Source organism: Muntiacus reevesi, chromosome 5 (genome assembly GCF_963930625.1).
Source record: "Muntiacus reevesi chromosome 5, mMunRee1.1, whole genome shotgun sequence".
NCBI lineage: Eukaryota > Metazoa > Chordata > Mammalia > Artiodactyla > Cervidae > Muntiacus > Muntiacus reevesi.
In genome coordinates, this window is record NC_089253.1 from 85,032,180 (window position 1) to 85,057,279 (window position 25,100).

The 25,100-nt window shown below is 38.8% G+C and overlaps 1 protein-coding gene across 3 annotated transcripts; it reads left to right on the forward strand.

The window, feature by feature from the left end:
- Positions 1 to 202: 202 nt before the first annotated feature.
- On the forward strand, positions 203 to 24,847 carry LOC136168347 (putative dimethylaniline monooxygenase [N-oxide-forming] 6). 3 transcript variants are annotated; one of them, XM_065935682.1, is made up of 7 exons: positions 203 to 232; positions 658 to 807; positions 5,384 to 5,572; positions 11,931 to 12,130; positions 19,393 to 19,748; positions 22,176 to 22,248; positions 23,866 to 24,847. In XM_065935682.1, the coding sequence occupies exons 2-7, from the start codon at positions 676 to 678 to the stop codon at positions 24,206 to 24,208; spliced, it is 1,293 nt and encodes a 430-aa protein (XP_065791754.1). In that variant the 5' UTR covers positions 203 to 232; positions 658 to 675; the 3' UTR covers positions 24,209 to 24,847. The 3 variants fall into 3 exon arrangements, with proteins under 3 accessions (XP_065791754.1, XP_065791753.1, XP_065791755.1); XM_065935681.1 differs by lacking the exon at positions 203 to 232 and having other exon boundaries at positions 538 to 807; XM_065935683.1 differs by lacking the exons at positions 203 to 232; positions 5,384 to 5,572 and having other exon boundaries at positions 538 to 807.
- Positions 24,848 to 25,100: the final 253 nt, after the last annotated feature.

Genomic DNA, 25,100 nt, shown 5'->3' on the forward strand with positions numbered 1-25,100 from the left:
TATGCCTACCACACTCAACCCTTCTCTTCCAAGTTTTCTCTTCCCAGGGCTCTGAAAAATACAAGTAAACTGGAATTTTTACTTTAAGAAAACTAACTCCTCCCCTTCTCCAATTTTTACATCAAAAGACATTGTTAAAAGCCATTCTCTTCTATGTTTAGAGAACTGTAACTTCTCTGGGGAAAGAAGGTAGTTGATTAAGAGTAAGGCCCCTTAGCGCCAAACATTCCAAGTAAGTATAAGTGATTTGTTATGGTGGGGTTTTATGTAGAAGGCTTGAATTCTTGTTCCAGTTCTTATACTTGTAAACTCTGAGGCCCTGAAGAAGTAATTTCTAGACTTCTTGGAATGACAGCCATTTCATTTGCAATTGAGAGCATTAGACATGATTTATAAGGTCCTTACTGCTCTGGGGTTCACTGGCTCTGCTATTTTTGGCATCTTGAATAACCAGAAGAAGCCAGATTTATTATCTTAGTATAGCAAAAGTGGTTAAAAAAAGAGAGAGAGAAACTTTTTTTTTTAGCATAAACTCTTAATGTGTATTTATGTCTTCTTGAGTGTTGAGATGAGGCTCGTGACATACAAACCTCAGCTGATTATTTCTACTGAAAAAAAATTAAGCATTTAGGGATATCTTCTGAAGAAGTTCTCCAGATCCTCCTACAGGCAACAATGGTGAAGAGAGTGGCCATCATTGGAGCTGGCGTCAGTGGCTTGGCCTCCATACGGTGTTGTCTGGAAGAGGACCTGGAACCCACCTGCTTTGAAAGGAGCAATGAAGTTGGAGGTCTGTGGGAATTCTCGGTGAGTAAGACAATAGAAGGTGATGGGTTTACACTGCAAATCAAATGTGAACACTTCTTTCAGACTTGATCACAAATGCTCCAGATGCTCTGGAAAATCAAATCTCTCTCCCATCCTACTCAAGTCCTATCATTTAAATGACCTATCATTTAAACTATCTCATAAGAGGACTTCTCCAGCTCATTAAATATTGCCACCTATGTGGCAGAGCCCAAATCTCTAGGCTTTTAAGGGGTAAAACGGTCAGTAGTTGACAGAAAAACTATACTACTGCCTCCCCAGGTAACTGAAAGATCCTATGCCTATTGTTATTAAATTCTGAGAACATGGGCATGGGGGTAGGGGACGTGTGAAAAAGAAAAACTAGACTGGGGTCAGAAGTCCTGCGTTCCAGTATCAACTCTGATTTTTTAAGCAGACAGATTTCAGGAAAGTCACTTTTTTTCTTTCTACCCTTCAAATGCTCCTTAGTCAAATGCATAAGTTGAAAATTAAGTTCCTTCTAACTTGACTCCCAATTATAGCAGGATATGATTTTTTAATTAATTCATGTCTATTAGGCACATATTATAAGTTATTATAAATGTTGACTGTGTATGGTGTATACATGGGTATTAAATACTCTTGTCAGGCCATGTCCAGAGAGAAAAATAATTATCTCTGCCATTCGGTTCATTGCTAGAAAAAAAACATAATGAGGAAATAGTCATTATAAACCCAATTCTTAAATTTCAAAAACCAGCTTTGGGAAACTTCCAGATTTTCTGTCCTGAACTTCCTAGCCATTAGGATTAGATATAGATGATATTTATTTGGCTTGAAGATATTCTAGCCACATCATTTATCTTGTAACCTCAGTCTATCCTGGTTTCTGTATTGCCCAACCTGCAACAATAGGTTGCTCTGGGGGTCCTATAACTCTGAAAATATGGCATGAAATACAGAGAATCAATTTGTATTTTCCACTAGGAAATAATCAAGGGTGTTTTTTTTAATGAATTCAAAATTTTTAATTTACATTTTATCAGGGAGACATGACCAACTTAATCTAAACCATGAAATGGTTGCTTATTGACTTATTAGAAGTAATTAAATGCTGCTTGAGCATCTATTTTGACAGAGTGTTGTACTAAGTCCTGGGATGACAAATATGTGTCATAATCACTTTACATAAATGGTTTCTACTTCATTTGGTGTAGCAAGCCTTAATATAGGTCCATAATCCTGTAACAGAAAAACTCATTTAATAGCAAAACCTGTCTGGAAGTCATATAGTCAGGAAACAGGATTGAACTGATATGAGGCTATGTACTTTGTCCAACTCCATGTTTTGCTGTAGTAATTTTGTTACATTTGATGATAAGGTGTTGCACCAGATCTCACTAGGAATACTAAGGAAAAACTTCAAAAATCTACAAATTCCAAAATGTTAATATATATGGTCCTAAGAGTACAAACAAAAGATTATATAACTTTACAACAAGATAGCCCTTGGTGACTGTTAGTTAAATAAACAAGTGCCTTGAGATTTAGATGAGGCTGGACTCCTAAAATACTAGCAGGTCAAGAGAAATTTCCTACAGGGATAACACTTAGCTGAGACTTGAAGGATATTCTCAGACGAGTAAAGAACCATCACGTGACACAGCTCCAGAGAGCGGGGCACTGCCAACAGTGCAGACACCAAGAGTGTGGCAGCATCAGGTGGGAAAGGCTTCTAGGTAGCAGTGACCAGCAATCCATGAAAGCTGCAGAGAAGGCAATGAACACGGTGCATCCATGGATCTGTAAGTTAACCAGTGCAGCCAGATCAGAAAATGTATTTTAGGGAGCATCAGATGATAGATCAATATGATTCAAAGTCAGACCCTGGGTTATCCACAAGAGGGAAAGATATCTTTTTCATAAAGTCATTGTGTATAAGCAGAATTATTCTCAAAAGTCCTGTGGGTGTATAAACATATACAAATATTCTAAACTTTAGCCCTCTCCACACGCCCCACTTCTTCCTTCTTTTCTAAGAAAAGTTGCTTGGTATGCAGTATTATCAGAGAGGAATTTTTGAAAAGTGTGCTACATTAAGCTTTTATCTTGCAAGTTCTGTCATGTAGAAGGTATTCTGGAAGAGAGAAACCTGAGAATTCTGAACTTTTCTCTGTGTGCTTTTTCTGTAAAATAAAAACCAAATGGGATTTAAAAACTAGCAGGCTGAATGTGAGCATGTCTTAAATTTTATAGACTCTAATATAGGACCTCATGACCTCAAAAGATTTTGTTGTGGCTGTAATAAAAGGTTGCTCAACAAGCCACATAAAATTGGTCATTTGGATTGCAAAGGGAAAAGTATTGAACCAGATCTGAAATTTTGTTTCACTCATTCATTCCTTTATCCATTCAGCAAATACATATTTGCAGGCATAGCTGCAAACAAGAGGTACAGCAGGCATGCAGTATTCTAAAAGCGGAGAGAAAAGAAGTCTTAGAGTAATCATAATACAAATGAACAAACAGATATGATTACGGTAGTAAAGGCAATTAGAACTTGGCGAAAGCAGAGATGACTTCCAATGGGTGGAAAGGAAGATAAGGAAAGGCATGAGAGGGGGACAACTTTTGAGCTGGACCTTGAAGGTATATCTAAGCAAGCAAAAATGGGACTGATAAAATGGGAATATGAAAGATGATCAAGGCAGACTGCTAAAATGCATGCACAATAGTTTTGAATGAGCCTCTGACCTTGCCCTCAAGTTACTTATGTTCTAGCAGGGATGATAGGAGATTATACAATTACAACCCAAGACAGACAATGCTAACATGCCCCATAGTATGACATCTTGTCCTAGACATCTAGGTCTAGGACAAGCTCTCCTAGCCAATGGGGAGCATCTGAGCTTAATTTCTTCCTTACTGGCTCAAACTACCCCACATATTTAAATAATGAAAATGTGAACTCCCTGGAGCTACTCTCTGTTGTTACATAATATTTTTGTTTTCCTCTGTTTGCAGAACAGTCTTTTAGGGAAAATTCCAAGGAGCTGTAGGGCATGTACTCTTCTCTTCTTTGTTATGATTGGCTGGAGTCCAGTGGTGAAAGAGTCCAGCAATTCATTAATGATGGAAATAACTCATGGTCTTATCACCTCTGTTTCTCAGAGCAAAATCATACATTTTTTAAACCAGTCTCCAACCCACAGCTCAGCCCTCCCTTTAGTGGGCAGCTTAGAAAACTCCTTCTCACAAACATTAACACAAGTTACTGGCTAGGGGTGAACAGTAACAGACCCAAACATGAGAATCCACCAAGCCAAAGCCTCAACTCTTTCTCTGACCTTAGCAGAAATTTCCAAGTGAGGTTTAAAAAGTTAAAATCTCTGGGCTTAGTTATCATGAGAAATGCAGCAACCATGAGTAGAGGATGTTTATTTTTGTCACTTAAGGGGAAACAGTGAAGACTCAGCAGCCCCTCAGAGACACAGTTCTCTCATATGGGGTTGTTGGACTGGAGAGAGTTAGCTGTCTTGAATCCAGGAGCAATATAACATTCCATCCTTTTCCTTCCTTTCATGAGAATTCCTTCAAGATTTGGGGAAAGATGGGTTGCCAACTTCTAGATGTACTTTCAAGGCAGCACATTCTGTGAAATTTTATCCTGTTCTTCACACAGAGAGGAAATGTTTGTTTTGAACTTAGCCTTCCACTGCTCCTCAAAAGAAGCCACTTTTCAATTACATGGTGGTTTTACTATAAGATGCCAAGTTTTAACACAAGTTCTAAGGCTTCTTGTTTCTTTTGTTTCTTTGGTGAGGAGTGAATGCCACTAGTTGGTGAGTTCAGGAACTCCTCAAGCACAGAATTCATTTACACTACAGAAGTGGTCCTCAGGCGTGGTCCCTGGACCAACAGTATCAGCAGCACAGGGATCTTGCCAGAAACACACATTCTCAGGCCTCACCCCAGACACACTGAGCCAGAAATTCAGAGGTGGGACCTAGGAAGTGACAGTCTAAGGAGCCCTTCAGGAAATGACGTCTTTAGAGGGTTCTATAGCTAGTGAAGACAAGAGTTCACTGAATTCCACAAAGAAAATCAAACAGGCTAAAAGCCACAGCTTCCATTGGACTCTTTAGTTATGTTCTTGAAAATGAGTATGAGATCAGACCCAGTGCTGTGACTAGGGGGAAAAAAGAGCTAAACTGGAGTTAATCAGAGCAAAAGGACCAAGACCGAAGATTCACCAGCTCTGGGCCAGGTGTTGTTGAAGGCTCTCTTTTCCATGTCTTATAGACAACAGTCAATTTTTTTTCATGTTTCTTTTTTTTAACATATAGAAAAGGTTTCAATCAACTGAGCATTGAATAGTCACTGAGGGGAATGCCATTCTTGGTTTCCTTTTTAAGCCTCATTATTCTTCTTCAGTTTGGTCACTCAGTCATGTCCAACTCTTTGCAACCCCATGAACTGCAGCATGCCAGGCTTCCCTGCCTGTCACCAACTCCCAGAGCTTACTCAAACTCATGTCCATCGAGCCAGTGATGCCATTCAACCCTCTATTCTTCTGTCGTCTTATTCTCCTTAGGACCATTCAGAAGAAGGCAGAGCCAGCATCTACAAGTCTGTGTTCACTAACTCTTCCAAAGAGATGATGTGCTTTCCAGACTTCCCATATCCTGACGACTACCCCAACTACATGCACCAAAGCAAGGTCCAGGAATACATAAAGACATTTGCTCAAAAGAAGAATCTTTTAAGATATATACAGTTTGAGGTAAGGACCTTGTAACTTGTGCTGTTGACATCAATATGTTTAAGGATTAGAGGAGAAGCAGAGATACAGGACATTGTCTTAGAAAACAGAGTCAAAGGTTTGGACACCTCACCAAACAAATGTTGGTTCAGATTATAAAGTACTCAAGAATTGGTTTTATTTCCCCTTAAAACGTGTTCTCCAACGAGTCTAAGAGCTTTTAAAACATCATAGAAAGTGGTGCAGGCAGCTGTACCAGTCTAATGAGCTTTCCACCCTCACACATTTGTGTTTCAGAAACAACCCCAAAGTCTCTAATTCACACTTAGACTTCTGTAGGTCCAATGCCCAAGGAGTTGTGATTCTAATAGATGTGGCATTTGCTAGAGATTCTGCCTTTAAGAAGAAAGTAACAATGTAAAAGAATAATTTTATTGCCCTCATTCTTCACACACTTAGTTCCTTAGATTAGAAGCCTTAGGAGTTATGGCATAGCAGCATTGTAATTGTAATTACAATTGTAATCCGTAATTATAAGTAATACTTCACATTTGTTTAGAACTCAACTTCAATCCATTAGATATGTGCAGAGCACATATATATAGTGGGGAAAATAAGAAGCAAATCATAAATTGAAACTTTACTTAATATTTTATTTATTTATCTTATTATATTTTAAATAATTTTACTTATACCAAGCTCCAGGAGTTGGTGATAGACAGGGAAGCCTGGCGTGCTGCAGTCCATGGGGTCGCAAAGAGTCAGACACAACTGAGTGACTGAACTGAACTGATATCAACATAATAGTCATAGGATGGAAGTGACTAATATTTCCAAAGGCTAGTGTCCTTATATTGCAAAACAGAGATCAAGGATTGAAGTCTGAGATAACCCCATATTATTGGAGTAGATAGAAGAGGAAGCCAGAGAGGAAGAAGCCATGGATGTCAATGTAGGGTGACAGCAAGCAAATGACATGGCACCTTTCGTAAGAATACTCAGTGCAGTGTATCCCAAATCTACTAACTAGATGTCAAAAAATAAATATATCCCAGTGAGTAATTATTCTTGTGAAATTTGAAGATTCACTGTGACTCCCTATTTTAATGCCTTTCCACATTATTCTCAATGAACATGAGAACACACAACAATTATTTTCTCCACAGAAATACTGCAAGGAACAAACAAACTAAAAAAATTCATAGAACTGTAAATAGAAGCAATTTCTTTCTGGTTTTCTTTAAGACCATGGTTACTAGTATAAAGAAATGTCCCAACTTCTTGGTCACTGGCCAATGGGAAATTGTTTCAGAAAAGGATGAGAAACAGGAATCTACTATTTTCGATGCTGTAATGATCTGTTCAGGACACCATGTGTACCCCAATCTACCAACGGATTCTTTTCCTGGTAAGTTTGGAAAATATATAAGAATCTTATACACAAACATCAAGGAATAGGATAGAGTTTTCCACAGATTGCACATAATGATCATTCTTAAGGTTCCAAATATTTTTTAAAAAATTAAGTCTGATGATATGTCAAATATACTCATCATTGGCCTCATCCTAAAAGAATCAAGGACTTGCAGATCAGAGATTAGATGAAGACACAGATTCATTGAGAAGAAACTTGGGTCTTAAAATTTCATCAATATCCACATTTTGCAAATTAACTTTAAAAATCACAGTGAGTGTGTGAGTGTGTATGTGTGTGAGTGTGTAGTGATACATTTCATTACTCTGCAGAAATGGCAAATAGCAAATAAATACATAAGCAACCTCCCTTCCTTTTTCCTTTCTTCTTCCTTCCTCACTCTTTCCTTCTCCTCTCTTCCCCTCTCCTTTCTTCCTATCTTCCTCCCCTCCTTCCTTCTTTCTTTGCAACAGGAATGCATCCCCTCAAAAATATTAGAGCTCATATGTCAGAGGCTGATGTTCATGAAAGTGAAAGTCAAAGTCGCTCAGTCATGTCCGACTCTTTGCAACCCCATGGATTATACAATCCATGGAATTCTCCAGGCTAGAATACTGGAATGGATAGCCTTTCCCTTCTCCAGGGGATCTTCCCAACCCAGGGATCAAACCCAAGTCTCCCGCACTGCAGGTGGATTCTTTACCAGCTGAGCCACAAGGAAAGCCCATATTTTCATAAACCAAGGTAATTAAAAGAGTAGAGATTAAGGGAGAATAGAAGATTGACATCATTAATGCTAAGACACAGCATATTTGGGGGTCCTGAATGTAGAATACCTGGGCTCAGCTCCTTATTCTACTAGAAACTTACCATGCAACCGTAGACAATTCACTAAACTTATTTGTCTCAATTTCCTTTTCTTTTAAAGTAGAGATAATACTAATACCTACCATTCAGAGATGTTATCAGGATTAAATGAACTAAGACAAGTAAACCCTCAATAAATACAATGATTATGAGCAAATATAAATTCAACTTCCTTAAGTTTTTTGTGATGTCTTCAAAAGTAATTAGTTAGGGATTTAGTGTCAAAAATCTCCAAAAGGATAAGTACACTTCAATTAGGGAAATTTTTAAAATTAAAATTGCTAATAGGAGAATCAAACATTTAAAAAATAGTTGGGGGGGGGGGGAGAAAATCATTTCTTCTGGAAGTGAACTCAAACCACTCCCCATGTTCCATTTAGGCCTCGACCGATTTCAAGGCCACTTCCTCCACAGCCGGGACTATAAGGGCCCAGAAGTGTACAAAGGGAAGAGGGTCCTCGTGATTGGCCTGGGGAACTCAGGATGTGACATTGCTGTTGAGCTCAGTCGTCTGGTTACACAGGTATGAGATCTAAAAGGTCGGGAAGCAAACTTAGGATGGCTATGCTAAAACAGCAGTATCCCAAGCACTGAGCATGGCATTGACCATGTCATACCACAACAGATCCACCTGCTATACATGCCAGTCAAATCAAGAACTTGAGACACTCTCCCTGTGAAGCAATGTTATGTGTCCCATGCTAATAAGGAAGTATAGTCTCCTGAAACCAGAGTTAAGTGCATGTTTGTGTGTGTGTGTGTGTGTATATATATATATATATATATATATGTAAGTATGCATTTTTGGTTTTAATTTTATGTTCTAATCACCTCCAAGCAAACTGGTTGCTGGTCAAGTTCTGCCTTTATTTATTTAACAGTATTTCTTATCACCTACCATGCAACAGTACTATGCTTACCACTCTGGAAGAAACAAAATTTAGGTCTTACTATTGTTTACCTATTCAACAGCCAAAACATAACAGGCTGTTTTTATGTGTCAGCACTGCATCAGGCTAGAAATAAACACAGAGGTAAGTCAAGCTACCTCTTGACTTCAAGGAGGAATAGATAGGAAGAGGTAGGATGACAGGTACATGATCATCATGAAAGGAAGCAATGAGACTTTAGCTGTGGCTGTGGCAGCACCATGACTAGATAACCGAACTTTGCGTGGATGAATTGTCAAAGAAGGTTTCCCAGAGGACTCCATGCTGAGTCATGAAAGTGAAAGTGAAGTCGCTCAGTCCTGTCCGACTCTTAGCGACCCCATGGACTGCAGCCTAGCAGGCTCCTCTGTCCATGAGATTTTCCAGGCAAGAATACTGGAATGGGTATACATAACCAATAAACCCAAAAGAACTTAAGATATTTCTAATACAAGATTAAACTTGTCACAGTTGAATAGAGAGCTCTCTTACTCCCAGGTGTCAGGTAGTCATTCTTTCAACACCTATGCACTTGATCTCTGGGGTGGAGAGAGGGTAATTCTCCCTCTAAATACCTAGTTTCAATTATGGACTATTCATCTTGACCTACCTCTTTAAAAGTGTTCCTACGGTAAAGCGTTCTAACTACAGTGCGGGAGACCTGGGTTCGATCCCCGGCTCAGGAAGATCTCCTGGAGAAGGGAATGGCAACCCACACCGGTGTTATTGCCCACCCCCACCCCCCAAAAAAAGGGGCTCAACGGGACATTTTCTGGAGAAGGAAATGGCAACTCACTCCAGTACTCTTGCCTGGAAAATCCCATGGATGGAGGAGCCTGGGAGGCTGCAGTCCATGGGGTCGCAAAGAGTCGGACACAACTGAGCGACTTCACTTTCACTTTCACCTGGATATTAAGGGAAATGTATGGGGATATCCATAGATATGTACTAACATAATTCTAAGGAAATAGGTGATCAATAAATAAATTTTTAAAAGGATATTTTAAAATACCTAAGGATTCTTCAAACTCAGATTCCCTTGGGTTATCACAAAAGTGATAAAATAGATAAGCAGTCAGGCTTGTCTTTGGCTAAATCAGCTGCCCAAGGTCCTGGAGTGTGTGTGTAGCAAGGACTGGAAAAGGAGACCAGGAACAGAGAATATAATTAAATCCTTGGCATTTCCTCAGGCTAATTTCATTCAACAAGTTAGCTGCATTTCCCCTACTTAGCCAAGCAACTACCACCAGCCACCACCATTGACTGATCTTTACTAGACCTACCATTTTAGTCTTAAGAGTCTGCAAAGATGACTGTGGCTTTGTAGTAGAGTCTGAAGTCAGGCAGGTTGATTCCACCAGTTCCATTCTTCTTTCTCAAGATTACTTTGGCTATTCGAGGTTTTTTGTATTTCCATACAAATTGTGAAATTATTTGTTCTAGTTCTGAGAAAAATACCATTGGTAGCTTAACAGGGATTGCATTGAATCTATAGATTGCTTTGGGTAGTATAACCATCTTGACAATGCTGATTCTTCCAAATCATGAACACGGTATATTTCTCCATCTGTTTGTGTCCTCTTTGATTTTTTTCATCAGTGTTTTATAGTTTTCTATGTATAGGTCTTTTGTTTATTTAGGTAGATATACTCCTAAGTATTTTATTCTTTTTGTTGCAATGGTGAATGGTATTGTTTCCTTAATTTCTCTTTCGGTTTTCTCATTGTTAGTGTATAGGAATGCAAGGGATTTCTGTGTGTTAATTTTATATCCTGCAACTTTACTATATTTGTTGATTAGCTCTAGTAATTTTCTGGTAGAGTCTTTAGGGTTTTCTATGTAGAGGATCATGTCATCTGCAAACAGCGAGAGTTTCACTTCTTCTTTTCCTATCTGGATTCCTTTTACTTCTTTTTCTGCTCTGATTGCTGTGGCCAAAACTTCCGAAACTATTTTGAATAGTAGTGGCGAGAGTGGGCACCATATGACCCAGCAATACCACTTCTGGGCATACACACTGAGGAAACCAGATCTGAAAGAGACACGTGCACCCCAATGTTCATTGCAGCACTGTTTATAATAACCAGGACATGGAAGCAACCTAGATGCCCATCAGCAGATGAATGGATAAGGAAGCTGTGGTACATATACACCATGGAATATTACTCAGCCATTAAAAGGAATTCATTTGAATCAGTTCTAATGAGATGGATGAAACTGGAGCCCATTATACAGAGTGAAGTAAGCCAGAAAGATAAAGAACATTACAGCATACTAACACATATATATGGGATTTAGAAAGATGGTAATGATAACCCAATATGCAAAACAGAAAAAGAGACACAGATGTACAGAACAGAATTTTGGACTCTGGGAGAAGGCGAGGGTGGGATGTTTCGAGAGAAAAACATCGAAACATGTATATTATCTAGGGTGAAGCAGATCACCAGCCCAGGTTGGATGCATGAGACAAGTGCTCGGGCCTAGTGCACTGGGAAGACTCAGAGGGATCGGGTAGAGAGGGAGGTGAGAGCGGGGATCAGGATGGGGAATACATGTAAATCCATGGCTGATTCATGTCAATGCATGACAAAACCCACTACAATACTGTAAAGTAATTAGCCTGCAACTAATAAAAATAAATGAAAAAAAAAAAGAGTCTGCAAAGACTATACTTGTCACAGTTGAATAATGCATGTGTGCTAAATCACTTCAGTCACACTTGACTCTGTGACCATACAGACTGTAGCCCACCATGCTCCTCTATTCATGGGATTCTCCAGGCAGGAATACTGGAGTGACTTGTCTTGCCCTCCTCCAGGGGATCTTCCCCACCGAGTGATCTAACCCACTTCTCCTGTGGCTACTGCACTGCTGGCAGATTTTTTTTTTTTTTTTTTTTTTTACCACTGAGCCACCAAGGAACAGAGAACTCTCATATTCCAAGGCATCAGATAGTCATTCTTTCAACACCTATGCACTCGCCCTCTAGGGTGGTGCGAGAGAGGGTAGTTCTACCTCTAACTAGCTTCTATCATGGACTACTCATCTTGACCTACCTCTTTAAAAGTTTTCCTACCTGGATAACGTACAGAGATGTCCATAGAATTGTGTTGTATCTGCTTAATTCTTACAGAGCAATATTGAAATCTGTTACCTTCCCTACCAGGTCATTATCAGCACCAGAAGTGGTTCCTGGGTCATGAGTCGGGTTTGGGATGACGGCTATCCTTGGGACATGCTGTATGTGACCCGCTTTGCATCCTTTCTCCGGAATGCCCTTCCTTCATTTGTCTCTGACTGGTTATATGTCAAGAAGATGAACACGTGGTTTAAACATGAAAACTATGGCCTGATGCCTTTAAACAGGTACTACAAATAATACATATCTTATTATTCAAAAAGTGAACACTGGATTAAGTTGAATTCTTTGTAAGTCTTTCTTTAATTATCTCATTAAGCCTGGTGAAATTAAATTAAGGACTGCATAGGTGACATAGTATAATCAGAGACCATGAATGGGATGAAAATCTTATTGAAATTAGTCTAGTGGTAAAAGTACTAAGAAAGAATACAAAGTGGGGATGGATTTTGTAGATAGATCACCCTAATATGCAAGATTCATTTATGGTTGCCACAAGCCATAGCACAGAATTTTGAGGGCTGAGACATCTCATAAATGATTTTCTTGAGGAATAATTTGTCCATGCTTATAGATGAATACGGATAGCAATAACAAGATGTGCTCCTCAAGACTATTGTGGTATTCAGTGAAATTTAAAATATAAGAATTACTTTGTGAACTATAAAGCTTTACAAATATCAGTTCATATTAGTGTCTTCTAATGGCCATACAAGGAGTAATTAACAAAGTAAGTGTTAATCAACATGTCTCAGCAAGTAGATAGTCTCAAAATGAATGTGCATGCTTCCATGGACGGGTTGAAATTTCTGCAGGACAGTGAGGAGGCGTGGAGCATGTAAGGCAGGGAGAGACACAGAACTGATGTAACCTGGCGAAATGATGATTCATTTATTTATTCCCCCATAAAGACAGAGTACAACACCTACTAATTAAAAAGGTATCTAGGTAGATGAATCAGCATATCCGAAAAAAAGAACATTTAAGTGGGTAAGAAAAAAAAAAAGAATTCCTTAGAAATTTCATCTTTGGTCCATGAAAAGCAAAAGCTTTTCATTGTGATTAGAAAGACAGGCTTAAAAAGTGAGAGCAAGTTGTTACTGTAGTAATAAATACAAGGTTTAGTAGCAAATCCTCACTCTGTAGCACTTATCTTACTTTGTCTGGCAGAATGCTATATCCCTCTTGAGAAAAATATTGATTTCATGCATTTAAAATTATTTTTTTAATGTAATAGAAGTTTCAGGGCTTGTACTGGTAAAGATTTTTGTCTTGTAATAGTAACTGCAAACCATATTTTGGCTTTATCCTTCAGACAGTAAAAACATAGATTTGGAAATCCATTCATCCATGAAGGGCTCCAATTACCAAAAGGTGCTGATGATACCTTCTTACTCCTCTTTTGGCAGGGGAGAAAAACAGGTTTGGCTGTGACGTACTTATTGCCACCCATAGGCTTAAAGAAGAGATTGCAGAATTAAAGAGGTAGAGAACAGTGTGGAATAGAAAAAAAAGTTCTAAGATTTATGAAGTTTCTTAGTCTTTGAGATAGTTAGAGGAAATTCTGGAATCCTTGAAGGAAGCTTAAGTCAAAATTAAGAATGTCATCAAAAAAACAGCATTCCTAGAATTTTGGTAACTGAAGTGCAGTATCAACGTTGTACTTTTTTTTTCACAACTACAGTTAATGAAAGGAAACCAAACATAGCATTAAAACATCTCACCACAATAGATCTGATTTCCTCATGCAAGATGAGAGCTTATTTATAATAATAGTTCACTTAGAATAATGATGCTTGCACATGTCAGGCACTGTTTTAAGTGCTTTACAGATAACTGTTCATTTGACTCTCACAACAATTTGACGAGATAGCTTCTGTACTATCCCTATTTTCCATATAACACAGAATACAAATACAGAGAAGTAGCAGCTAGTAAGAGGAAGAGTTAGGTAATGAAGTTGGGCCACCTGACTCCACAATCAGCACTCTTAACAACTTTATTGTGACTAGGAATTAGCTTTATCATCATCTATTTGGTGAGTCTTCAAATAGTTTGTTATCCACAAGAGAATATTCAAATTTCAAGAAGCCAAAAGAAGCAGCTCAGACAGATATTCTTTATTTTTTAAGTATAGTTGATTTACAGTGTTTCAGGTATAGTGAAGTGATTGTTCAAGCTGGTTTTAGAAAAGGCAGAGGAACAAGAGATCAAATTGCCCACATCCGCTGGATCACCCAAAAAGCAAGAGAGTTACAGAAAAACATCTACTTCTGCTTTATTGACTATGCCAAAGACTTTGACTGTGTGGATTACAACAAACTGTGGAAAATTCTGAAACAATGGGAATACCAGACCACCTGACCTGCCTCTTGAGAAACCTGTATACAGGTCAAGAAGCAACAGTTAGAACTGGACATGGAAAACCAGACTGGTTCCAAATAGGAAAAGGAGTACGTCAAGGCTGTATATTGTCACTCTGCTTGTGGAGAGTACATCATGAGAAAAGCTGGGCTGGAGGAAGCACAAGCTGGAATCAAGACTGCCAGGAGAAATATCAATCACCTCAGATATGCAGATGACACCACCCTTACGGCAGAAAGTGAAGAAGAACTAAAGAGCCTCTTGATGAAAGTGAAAGACGGGAGTGAAAAAGTTGGCTTAAAGCTCAACATTCAGAAAACTAAGTTCATGACATCTGGTTCCATCACTTCATGGCAGATAGATGGGGAAACAGTGGGAACAGTGGCTGACTTTATTTTTCTGGGCTCCAAAATCACTGCAGATGGTGATTGCAGCCATGAAATTAAAAGATGCTTACTCCTTGGAAGGAAAGTTATGACCAACCTAGACAGTATATTAAAAAGCAGAGACATTACTTTGTCAACAAAGGTCCATCTAGTCAAGGCTATGGTTTTTCCAGTGGTCATGTATGGATGTGAGAATTGGACCATAAAGAAAGCTGAGCACCAAATAATTGAAGCTTTTGAACTGTGGTGTTGGAGAAGACTCTTGAGAGTCCCTTGGCCTGCAAGGAGATCCAACCAGTCCATCCTGAAGATCAGTCTTGGGTATTCATTGGAAGGACTGGTTTTGAAGCTGAAACTCCAATACTTTGGCCACCGGATGCAAAGAGCTGACTCATTTGAAAAGACTCTGATGCTGGGAAAGATTGAAGGCAGGAGGAGAGGAGGACGACAGAGGATGAGATGGTTGGATGGCATCACCGACTCAATGGACATGGGTTTGAGTAAACTCCAGGAGTTGGTGATGGACAGGGCGACCTGGCATGCTGTGGTTCATGGAGTCGCAAAGAGTCGGACACGACTGAGCAACTGAACTGAACTGAAGTGATTGCTGTACATATGTATTCTTTCTCAGATTCTTTTCTGCTATAGATTTTTATAAGGTGTTGAATATCGTTCTTTGTGCTTCACAGGTCTTTGCTGTTTACCTATTTTGTACATAAAAAAAGGTAAAGTGGAAGTTGCTCAGTCATGTTCAACTCTCTGCGACCCCACAGTCTGTAGCATGCCAGGTTCCTGTCCATAGAATTCTCCAGATAAGAATACTGGAGTGGGTTGCCAGGCCCTCCTCCAAAGGATCTTTCTGACTCAGGGATCAAACCTGGGTCTCCTGCATTGCAGGGAGATTCTGCAGATCTGAAGCACTAGGGAAGGCCATTTGATATATAGTGGTTGTGTATCTGTTAAACACAGTTTCCCAATTTACCCATTCCTCGTGTCCCCTTCAGTAACCATAAGTATGCTTTCTCTGTCTGTGAGTTTATATCAGCTTTGTAAAATGCTCATTTGTACCATTTTTAAAGATTCCACATGTAAGTGATGTCATATGATATTTATCTTATTTCACTTAGTATGATAATCTCTAGGTCCATCCATGTTATTGCAAATAGCATTATTTCATTCTTTTTCATGGCTGAGTAATATTCCCCTGTGTGTGTGTGTGTGTGTGTGTGTGTGTGTGTGTGTGTGTGTACCACATCTATTTTATCCATTCATCTGTCAGTGGACATTGAGATTGTGTCCATCTCTTGGCTATTGTAAACAGTGCTACAATGAACGTTGAGGTGAATGTATCTTTTAGAATTAGTGTTTTTATCTTTTCCAGATATATGCCCAGGAGTGGGACTGCTGAATCATATGGCAATGCTACTTTTAGTTTTTGAAGGAAAGTCCATACTGTTCTCCACAGTGGCTGCACCAATTTACATTCACACGAACACCATAGGAGGGTTCTCTTTTCTCCAGACCCTCTCCAGCATTTAATATTTGCAGACATTTTAACTGAAGTATAACTTATCTACAATGCTTTAGGTATACAAAGTGATTCAGTTAAATATATATATTCACTCAGTTCAGTAGCTCAGTCATGTCCAACTCTTTGCAACCCCATGGACTGCAGCATGCCAGGCTTCCCTGTCCATCACCAACTGCCAGAGCTTTCTCAAACTCATGTCCATTGAATCAGTGATACCATCCAACCATCTCATCTTCTGTTGTCCCCTTCTCCTGCCTTCAATCTGCCCAGCATTGGGGTCTTTTCCAATGAGTCACTTCTTTGCATCTGGTGGCCAAAGTATTGGAGTTTCAGCTTCAGTATCAGTCCTTCCAATGAATATGCAGGACTGATTTCCTTTAGGATTGACTTGTTTGATCTCCTTGCAGTCTAAGGGACTAGCAAGTCTTCTCTAGCACCATGGTTCAAAAGCATCAATTCTTCTGTGCTCAACTTTCTTTAGAGTTCAACTCTCACATCCATACATGACTACTGGAAAAACCATAACTTTGACTAGACCAACCTTTGTCGGTAATGTCTCTGCTTTTCAATATGCTGTCTAGATTGGTTATAATTTTCTTCCAAGGAGCAAGGATCTTTTAATTTCAAGGCTGAAGTCACCATCCGCAGGGATTTTGGAGCCCAAGAAAATAAAGTCTTTCACCGTTTCCACTGTTTCCTCATCTATTTGCCATGAAGTGATGGGACCAGATCTTAGTTTTCTGAATGTTGAGTTTTAAGCTATCTTTTCACTCGCCTATTTCACTTTCATCAAGAGACTCTTTAGTTCTTCTTTACTTTCTGCCATAAGAGTGGTGTCATCTTCATATCTGAGGTTATTGATATTTCTCCTGGCAATCTTTTTTCCAGCTTGTGCTTCATCCAGCCTGGCATCTCACATGATGTACTCTGCATATAAGTTAAATAAGCAGGGTGACAATATTCAGCCTTGACGTACTCCTTCCCCAATTTGGAACCAGTCTGTTGTTCCATGTTCGGTTCTAACTGTTGCTTATTGACCTGCATACAGATTTCTCAGGAAGCAGGTAAGGTGGTCTGCTATTCCCATCTCTTGAAAATTTTTCCAGTTTGTTGTGGTCTACATGGTCAAAGGCTTTGGCATAATCAGTAATCAGTAGTAATCAGTTTTCCTGAAACGCTCTTGCTTTTTCTATAATACAATGGATCTTGGCAATTTGATCTCTAGTTCCTCTGTCTTTTCTAAATCCAACTTGAATATCTGGGAGTTCTCAGTTCACATACTGTTGAAGCGTGGATTGGAGAATTTTGAGCATTGCTTTGCTAGCATGTGAGATGAGTGTGATTGTGCAGTAGTTTTAACATTCTTTGGCATTGCCCTTCTTTGGGATTGGAATGAAAACTGACCTATTCCAGTCCTGTGGAATAGGACTGAGTTTTCCAATTTGCTGACATATTGAGTGCAGCACTTTCACGGCATCATCTTTTAGGATTTGAAATAGCTTGACTGGAATTCCATCACCTCCACTAGCTTTGTTTGTAGTGATGCTTCCTAAGGCCCATCTGACTTCACATTCCAGGATGTCTGACTCTAGGTGAGTGATCACACCATCATGGTTCTGGGTCATGAGGATCTTTTTTGTATAGTTTGTGTATTTTTTCCACCTCTTCTTAATATCTCATGCTTCTGTTAGGTCCATACCATATCTGTCCTTTAGACAGAAGCTGAAGTTGAATAGTTTAATGAAGACCTACAAGACCTTCTAGAACTAACACTCAAAAAAGATGTCCTTTTTTGCCTTGAAATGAGTATATCATGAGAGACGCTGTGCTGGAGGAAGCACAAGCTGGAATCAAGATTGCCGGGGGAAATATCAATAGCCTCAGATATGCAGATGACACTACCCTTATGGCAGAAAGTGAAGAAGAACTAAAGAACCTCTTGATGAAAGTGAGAGAGTGAAAACGCAGGCTTAAAACTCAACATTCTGAAAACTAAAATCATGGAATCTGGTCCCATCACTTCATGGCAAATAGATGGGGAAAGAGTGGAAACAGTGACAGACTTTATTTTGGGGGGCTCCAAAATCACTGCAGATGGTGGCTGCAGCCTTGAAATTAAAAGACCCTTGCTCCTTGGAAGAAAAGTTATGACCAACCTAGACAGCATATTAAAAAGCAGAGACATTACTTTGCCAACAAAGGTCCATCCAGTCAAAGCTATGGTTTTTCCAGTGGTCATGTATGGATGTGAGAGTTGGACTATAAAGAAAGCTGACCACTGAAGAATAGATGCTTTTGAACTGTGGTGCTGGAGAAGACTCTTGAGAGTCTCTCAGACTGCAAGGAGATCCAACCAGTCCATCCTAAAGGAAATCAGTCCTGAATGTTCATTGGAAGGACTGATTCTGAAGCTGAAACTCCAATGTTCTGGCCACCTGATGTGAAGAACAGACTCATCTGAAAGGACCCTGATGCTGGAAAAGATTGAAGGCAGGAGGAGAAGGGGACAACAGAGGACGAGATGGTTGGATGGCATCACCAACTCAATGGACATAGTTTGAGTAAACTCCAGGAGTTGGTGATGGACAGGGAAGCCTGGCATGCTACAGTCCATGGGGTTGTAAAGAGTTGGGCACAACTGAGCGACTGAACTGAACAGAGATCATTCTGTCGTTTTTGAGATTGTACCCAAGTACTGCATTTCAGACTCTTTTTTGACTATGAGGGCTACTCCGTTTCTTCTAAGGGCTGGAGGACATATAGATATATTCAGTTAAAATATATTCTTTTTCAGATTCTTTTCCACTACAGGTTATTAAAAGATACTGAATACATTTCCTTGTGCTTATTTTATATAGTAGTATGTATCTGAAATCCATAATTATTATTTGTAGACTTTTTGATGATTCCCATTCTAACTGGTGCGAGTTGGTACATCATTGTAGTTTATTATTTCTCCAATAATTAGCAATGTTGAACATCTTTTCATGTGCCTGTTGGCCATCTGTATGTCAAACACATGTTCTTAAGGATTATTAATATCAACAGGAAAGAACTTTCCCAAAAAGAAGAGAGTTTAGTTGCCCTCTATGTCTTCATGCTGATGTTCAACTGCTTAAATTTTGTTTCAGTGCTATGGACTATTGCAGATATTTCTTGGAAATGAGGTACTTTATAGCATGGGCCTCTTTCTCTTGTTTCTCCACAGCACCTTAAGGAAAGAGCCTGTGTTCAATGATGAGCTCCCTTCCTGCATCCTATGTGGCACTGTATCCATCAAGCCCAATGTGAAGGAGTTTACAGAGACTTCAGCCGTGTTTGAGGATGGGACAGTGTTTGAGGCCATTGACTATGTCATCTTTGCAACAGGCTATGGTTATGCCTACCCCTTCCTTGATGACTCCATCATCAAAAGCAGAAATAATGAGGTCACCTTGTTCAAAGGCATCTTTCCCCCATTCTTGGAGAAGCCAACCTTGGCTGTGATTGGCCTTGTCCAGTCCCTTGGGGCTACCATCCCCACGGCTGACCTACAGGCCCGCTGGGTTGTTAAAGTATTTGCAAGTAAGTGGACCTTCTGTCTTTCATTCATTTAGTCAACAAATATTTACTAAGCATATACTGCATGCCAAGCTCTGTGATAGGTGCTAGGGATATAAAGGGAATAAGACAGACAAGAGCCTTGACCTCACAGAGTTTAAAACTAGGTAGGTGGAATGCTACAACAGGAAAAGGTTTAGGGTGCTGTGGTGAGGATAACTGGGTTGTGAGTTATTCTCTAAACATAACATGAGAAAAATAAAAATAACATGTTTTCTCTAAAAACAGCATGGGAAAAGGTATTAAGGTAAGAGACAACATGGAGTGTGTGAGGAATGAGACGCATTTTAGTGTAATGAAATATAAAGCAGAGGTAGAGAGTAGCAAGAAAGAAAGGAAGGAAGGAACCAGAGCATGGAGAGCCTTACAAGCTATGTCAGAGAGCTTAAACTTCTCATAGGGGGATTGATAGGACTTTGAAAGCCTATAAAAGCAAGAGAAGGACAGCAGTGGGTTACTGCAATGTCAAGTTACACCACAAAGATTGAAAGGGCCCTGGTGGATGTCAGGGCATGCTGGAGACATTATTGGTGTGAACTCTGTCAAAATAGCAGTGTCAGGCCACTCCTATACTATGGTGATAATCTTCTCCCCCTTCCTCCACCTGGATCCCGTGGGCTTCAGGGGCAACAAGTATGTTTTTGTGGACAAATTAAGAATATGAGGGTTACATGGAGAAAAGCAACGTCTCAAATATTGATTTAATTTACTCCAGAAAACTAAAATCATGGCATCTGGTCCCATCACTTCATGGCAAATAGATGGCAAATAGATGGGAAAGGTCCATCTCGTCAAGGCTATGGTTTTTCCAGTAGTCATGTATGGATGTAAGAATTGGACTATAAAGAAAGCTGAGTGCCAAAGAATTGATGCTTTTGAACTGTGGTGTTTGAGAGTCCCTTGGACCACAAGGAGATCCAACCAGTCCATCTTAAAGGAGATCAGTCCTGAGTGTTCACTGGAAGGACTGATGTTAAAGCTGAAACTCCAATACTTTGGCCACCTGATGCAAAGAGGTGACTCATTTGAAAAGACCCTGATGCTGGGAAAGATTGAAGACAGGGGCAGAAGGGGACAACAGAGAATGAGATGGTTGGATGGCATCACCAACCCCATGGAGATGAGTTTGAGTAAACTCTGGGAGTTGGTGATGGACAGGGAGGCCTGGTGTGCTGTGGTTCATGGAGTCGCAAAGAGTCAGACACGACTGAGCTACTGAACTGAACTGAATCATATTGATCACCACTGTTATTGAAAGTGTGCTTTTATTCAAGGATTCAAGAACCTTGGCAGTATAGTTGTACCTTACCTAACATACTGTTCATAGAAATTTACACTATAGGTAATAAAGAAAAAGTTACAATCATGGAGCATATGTGTATGTTTTCTTAACATGTTGTGGATAAGTAAATTTCTATTTCAAATGGACCATGAAGGATCATTACTTTCAAAAACCCATCATGAAATCTTTTGTAAATGATTCTATTGTCTTTTTTCTCTTGAAAAGCACAACAGTCTTATGGGAAGATCAGATACAGTTCATATATCCAAAAAATTTACATAAAACTAAGGGCATCATTTATTCATTCAACAAATATTCACTGAACACCTACTATGCACCAGGCTCTGTCTTGGCACTTAAGATACATCAAGCAAAATGACCAGAATTCTGGCCCCTTACTTTCTAATAAGGGGCACAGCAAATGTCTGACCATAGGGTACCAGCAGGCTGAGGTGAGAAACTAACAATGATTGGGGAGTATTCATGAGAATGTCATAATATCCCCTGCCATTATTACAGAGGCAAATGAGCTACAGTTAGCAATTGGAAGAGGCCTCCATTAATGTGAAATTTATAAAAAAAAAAAAAAAAAAAAAAAACTAAAAATTTTCTGTCATCCCTTAAAATATTCTCCTTGGCTATAGGCTGATATTGGAAAATCCAGATTTCCTTCCATTGTCCCAGTTGAATTGCTATGGACCTTAGATTGAATTATTTTACCAGACTATCTCTTGAGATAATTCTTAGTAAGAGGATGCAGAAAGAAATATGAAGACACTGATAAGCTATTATATGCATGAGGCATGTTGAGGATTAGGCCCTCCATAATGTCATCAGAAGTATAAGACTGAGTCACTTGAAGATACAAACTTCTCCACTGTCACTATCTCATGGAAGGCCAGCTTTGCAATTCCCAGAGCAAGTTCACTGGCTTATCAAATCTTTGTTTCTGTGAACTGTTATTCTGCTAAACACACTAAAAATAGTTCCTCGAGGCAAAATCTTTTAGGGATATAGTTCATAAACACTGAATGAAATTCATCATATATAATTGCATATTTCTGATTTCTTTTTCTTTTTCAATATCTCTGACTTCATTTCTTTTTTAGATTCATGTACCTTGCCAACAACAAATGAAATGATGGATGACATTGAGGAGAAAATGGGGAAGAAACTCAAATGGTAAGAGATGGTACTTGTTAATGAACAAATCTTAAAATTTGCCTTTATAAGTTGGAAAACAATAGATTCTATAAACTTTTCATTAGTCAGTTCACATTTTTTAAACACTTGCTATAATCAAGCAGTATTATATGGGCAAATAATAATCATTATATTTTTTCTCTATAACTCTAGCACACAGGTTCCCAAAGAGGGGTGATTTTGCCCCCCAGGGGACATTTGGCAAAATCTGGAGACATTTCTGGTCATTGCAAGTGAAGAGGGCATGCTACTGGTATCTAACGAGTAGAAACTAGGGATGCAGAGGACAGTCCACCTAAACAAAGAATTATCCATCTCATAGTGTCAATAGTGCTGAGGTTGAGAAATGACTCTGTTTTCCCAAGAGCTTCTTTCCCATCAGCCACATGTCTATCAGCAAATTAGCTAACTGGAAAGTGAGCAGTGGCAATGCTGTAGAAAGCAAATAACCAAGTAGAAACCAAGAAAACCAAATACAGTATTAAATAGAGTTCGCCTGCCCTAATATTTTCTTCTAAAAGAATAGTCACTTCTGATTCATCCAATCATGAGTTTTCAAGTAACCATAAATGGGATTTGTAGGAAGTTAAGTGACTCAATATCAGATGTATAAATGTACTCTTTTTTGTGTTAATCACTCCTATAAAAGTCAGTCCTTTTTAAATTAAACATTAAAATCTATTTAAAATAATTAGGTAATGGATCACATATAGATGAATAAGTGACCATATAGGAAGTATTTCTACTTTAAAGTCTCTAACATATCATTCATTAAAGGCTCAAGAAAATCATTGACTAAGGGCTTAAAGAAGAGAAGACATGGGTATACTCAGACTCAACAAAACCTTCCCTGTTTCATACAGAAAGCCATCATAATATTGTAATTATCCTCCAATTAAAGTTAATAAATAAAATTAATAAATAATTTTTTAAAAAAATTAAAAGATCAGCCAAAAAAAACTCCCCTGCACCTCCTCCAGTTCACAGGAAGGCTCTGTGAAATGAGCACTCCTATGTGCTAACAGTTCACGCAGCTTACTCTGTTTACTACCCTTTATGACTGAAGCCAATAAGAATAAAGAAGAGGGGAAAGAGAGGCCTCAATGTCAATCCTATTCTTAAGAATTTCTAAAAGCAAATGAGATCACATTCCAACTAAATGTTTGAAACAATTTATAAATTGCAGCAAATATTAAAGCTATTCATAAACCCAATTTAAAACACATCAATATAAAAATCTAACTCTGGAGAAGATCTTAAGCAAGTGTCATAGAAAGAATAATCATGTATCAAAGACTAAGTTAATCAGTCACCTTGAGACCCTAGGGTCAGTTCACTCTCAGCTTCACGGCTAGAGGGAAAAACCCAAAATGACATCATACTTGAATAGAGGTTAGAAAGGAGAGGAAAAAACAAAGCCAGGTCATTTAAGTCAAAGAACATATGATGCATTCTATGTTGTGAGAAAAGAGAGGAGTCAGGGGTATTACTGGAGGTGCTGACTAAAATGCTACTTTTCTGAAAGTAAAAAAATTAAATTTATGCCTCTGTTTACAACTGTGGCACTCACTCCATTGTGTTCTTTTGTTTCCTCAGGTTTGGCCAGAGCCAGACTCTGCAGACAGATTACATCACATACATGGATGAACTGGGCTCCTTCATAGGGGCCAAACCTAACATACCATGGCTCTTCCTGACTGATCCCCAGCTGGCCCTGGAGGTGTACTTTGGTCCGTGTAGTCCATACCAGTTTCGACTGATGGGACCAGGGAAATGGGATGGGGCCAGAAATGCCATCCTGACCCAATGGGACAGGACATTAAAGCCAACCAGGACAAGAGCTGTCAGTGAAGCTAAAAGACCCCAACCCTTTTACAATTTGCTTAAAATTCTTTTATTCCCAGTGCTTCTTCTGGCTGTTTTACTTGCATATTATTGATAAGAAATTTATTTGGGTCTCAGAATTCAGCCTAGAAGTTCAATTACAGACATGTACATACATATTTAAATTTTATAGCTGCTGTTTCCCTTCCTGCAGAAGTAAGAATAAATCCTAGCCCATCTGACCAAAGTCTAAATAAAATGGAAAATAGTATCTCTCTTTATGATGAGAATCTATACTTTAAATAGATTTTCACCTTCTCCCACCTTCTCCCACAGAGTCCCAGAGGAATCAGGTGGAGACGGAGGTGGGAGGGGGGATCAGGATGGGGAATTCATGTAAATCCACGGCTGATTCATGTCAATGTATGACAAAAACTACTACAATATTGTAAAGTAATTAGCCTCCAACTAATAAAAATAAATGAAAGAAAATAGATTTTCACATACTGAATTGGCAAGTTTGGAGATGCTCAAGATAAAGAAAAAGATGGGAGGATATATGGAAGTGAGCCCAGATTTGTTGGCTAGATAAAGTTTAATAAGCTTTTTAAAGTGTGTTTGGTAATGGGGAGAATTTACATCACAAAAAATGTTGAGTCTTATAACCCATGACACTGTATATCTCTCAATTTTAGATCTTTAATTTCTCCCTCTTGTAGTTTTTAGCATTGTGCCCATTTTATGTCATGTTTATCCTGAGTATTAAGCATTTTTTAATATTATAGTTTAATTTTTTAAATTTCTTATTGTTTATTGCTAATATATAGAAATGCACTCATTTGTTCTAGGAACTTTATGTAGATTCTACATACTCTACATAATCATGTTGTCTAAAAATAAAGATATTTTACTTCTCTCATTTAAAATTAAATGTATTTTATTTCTTTTTCTGCATTATTGCACTGGCTAGAAACTCCAGTATTTTGGATAAAAGTGGGGAGATCAGA

What these genes read in the sequence shown, in the direction of transcription:
- LOC136168347 (XM_065935682.1), top strand. Translation starts at nt 676, where the DNA reads ATGGTGAAGAGAGTGGCCATCATTGGAGCTGGCGTCAGTGGCTTGGCC. An exon ending in GGTTGTTAAAGTATTTGCAA is followed by an intron (nt 19,749 to 22,175) that starts GTAAGTGGACCT and finishes TTTCTTTTTTAG; the next exon opens with ATTCATGTACCTTGCCAACA. An exon ending in ATGGGGAAGAAACTCAAATG is followed by an intron (nt 22,249 to 23,865) that starts GTAAGAGATGGT and finishes TTGTTTCCTCAG; the next exon opens with GTTTGGCCAGAGCCAGACTC.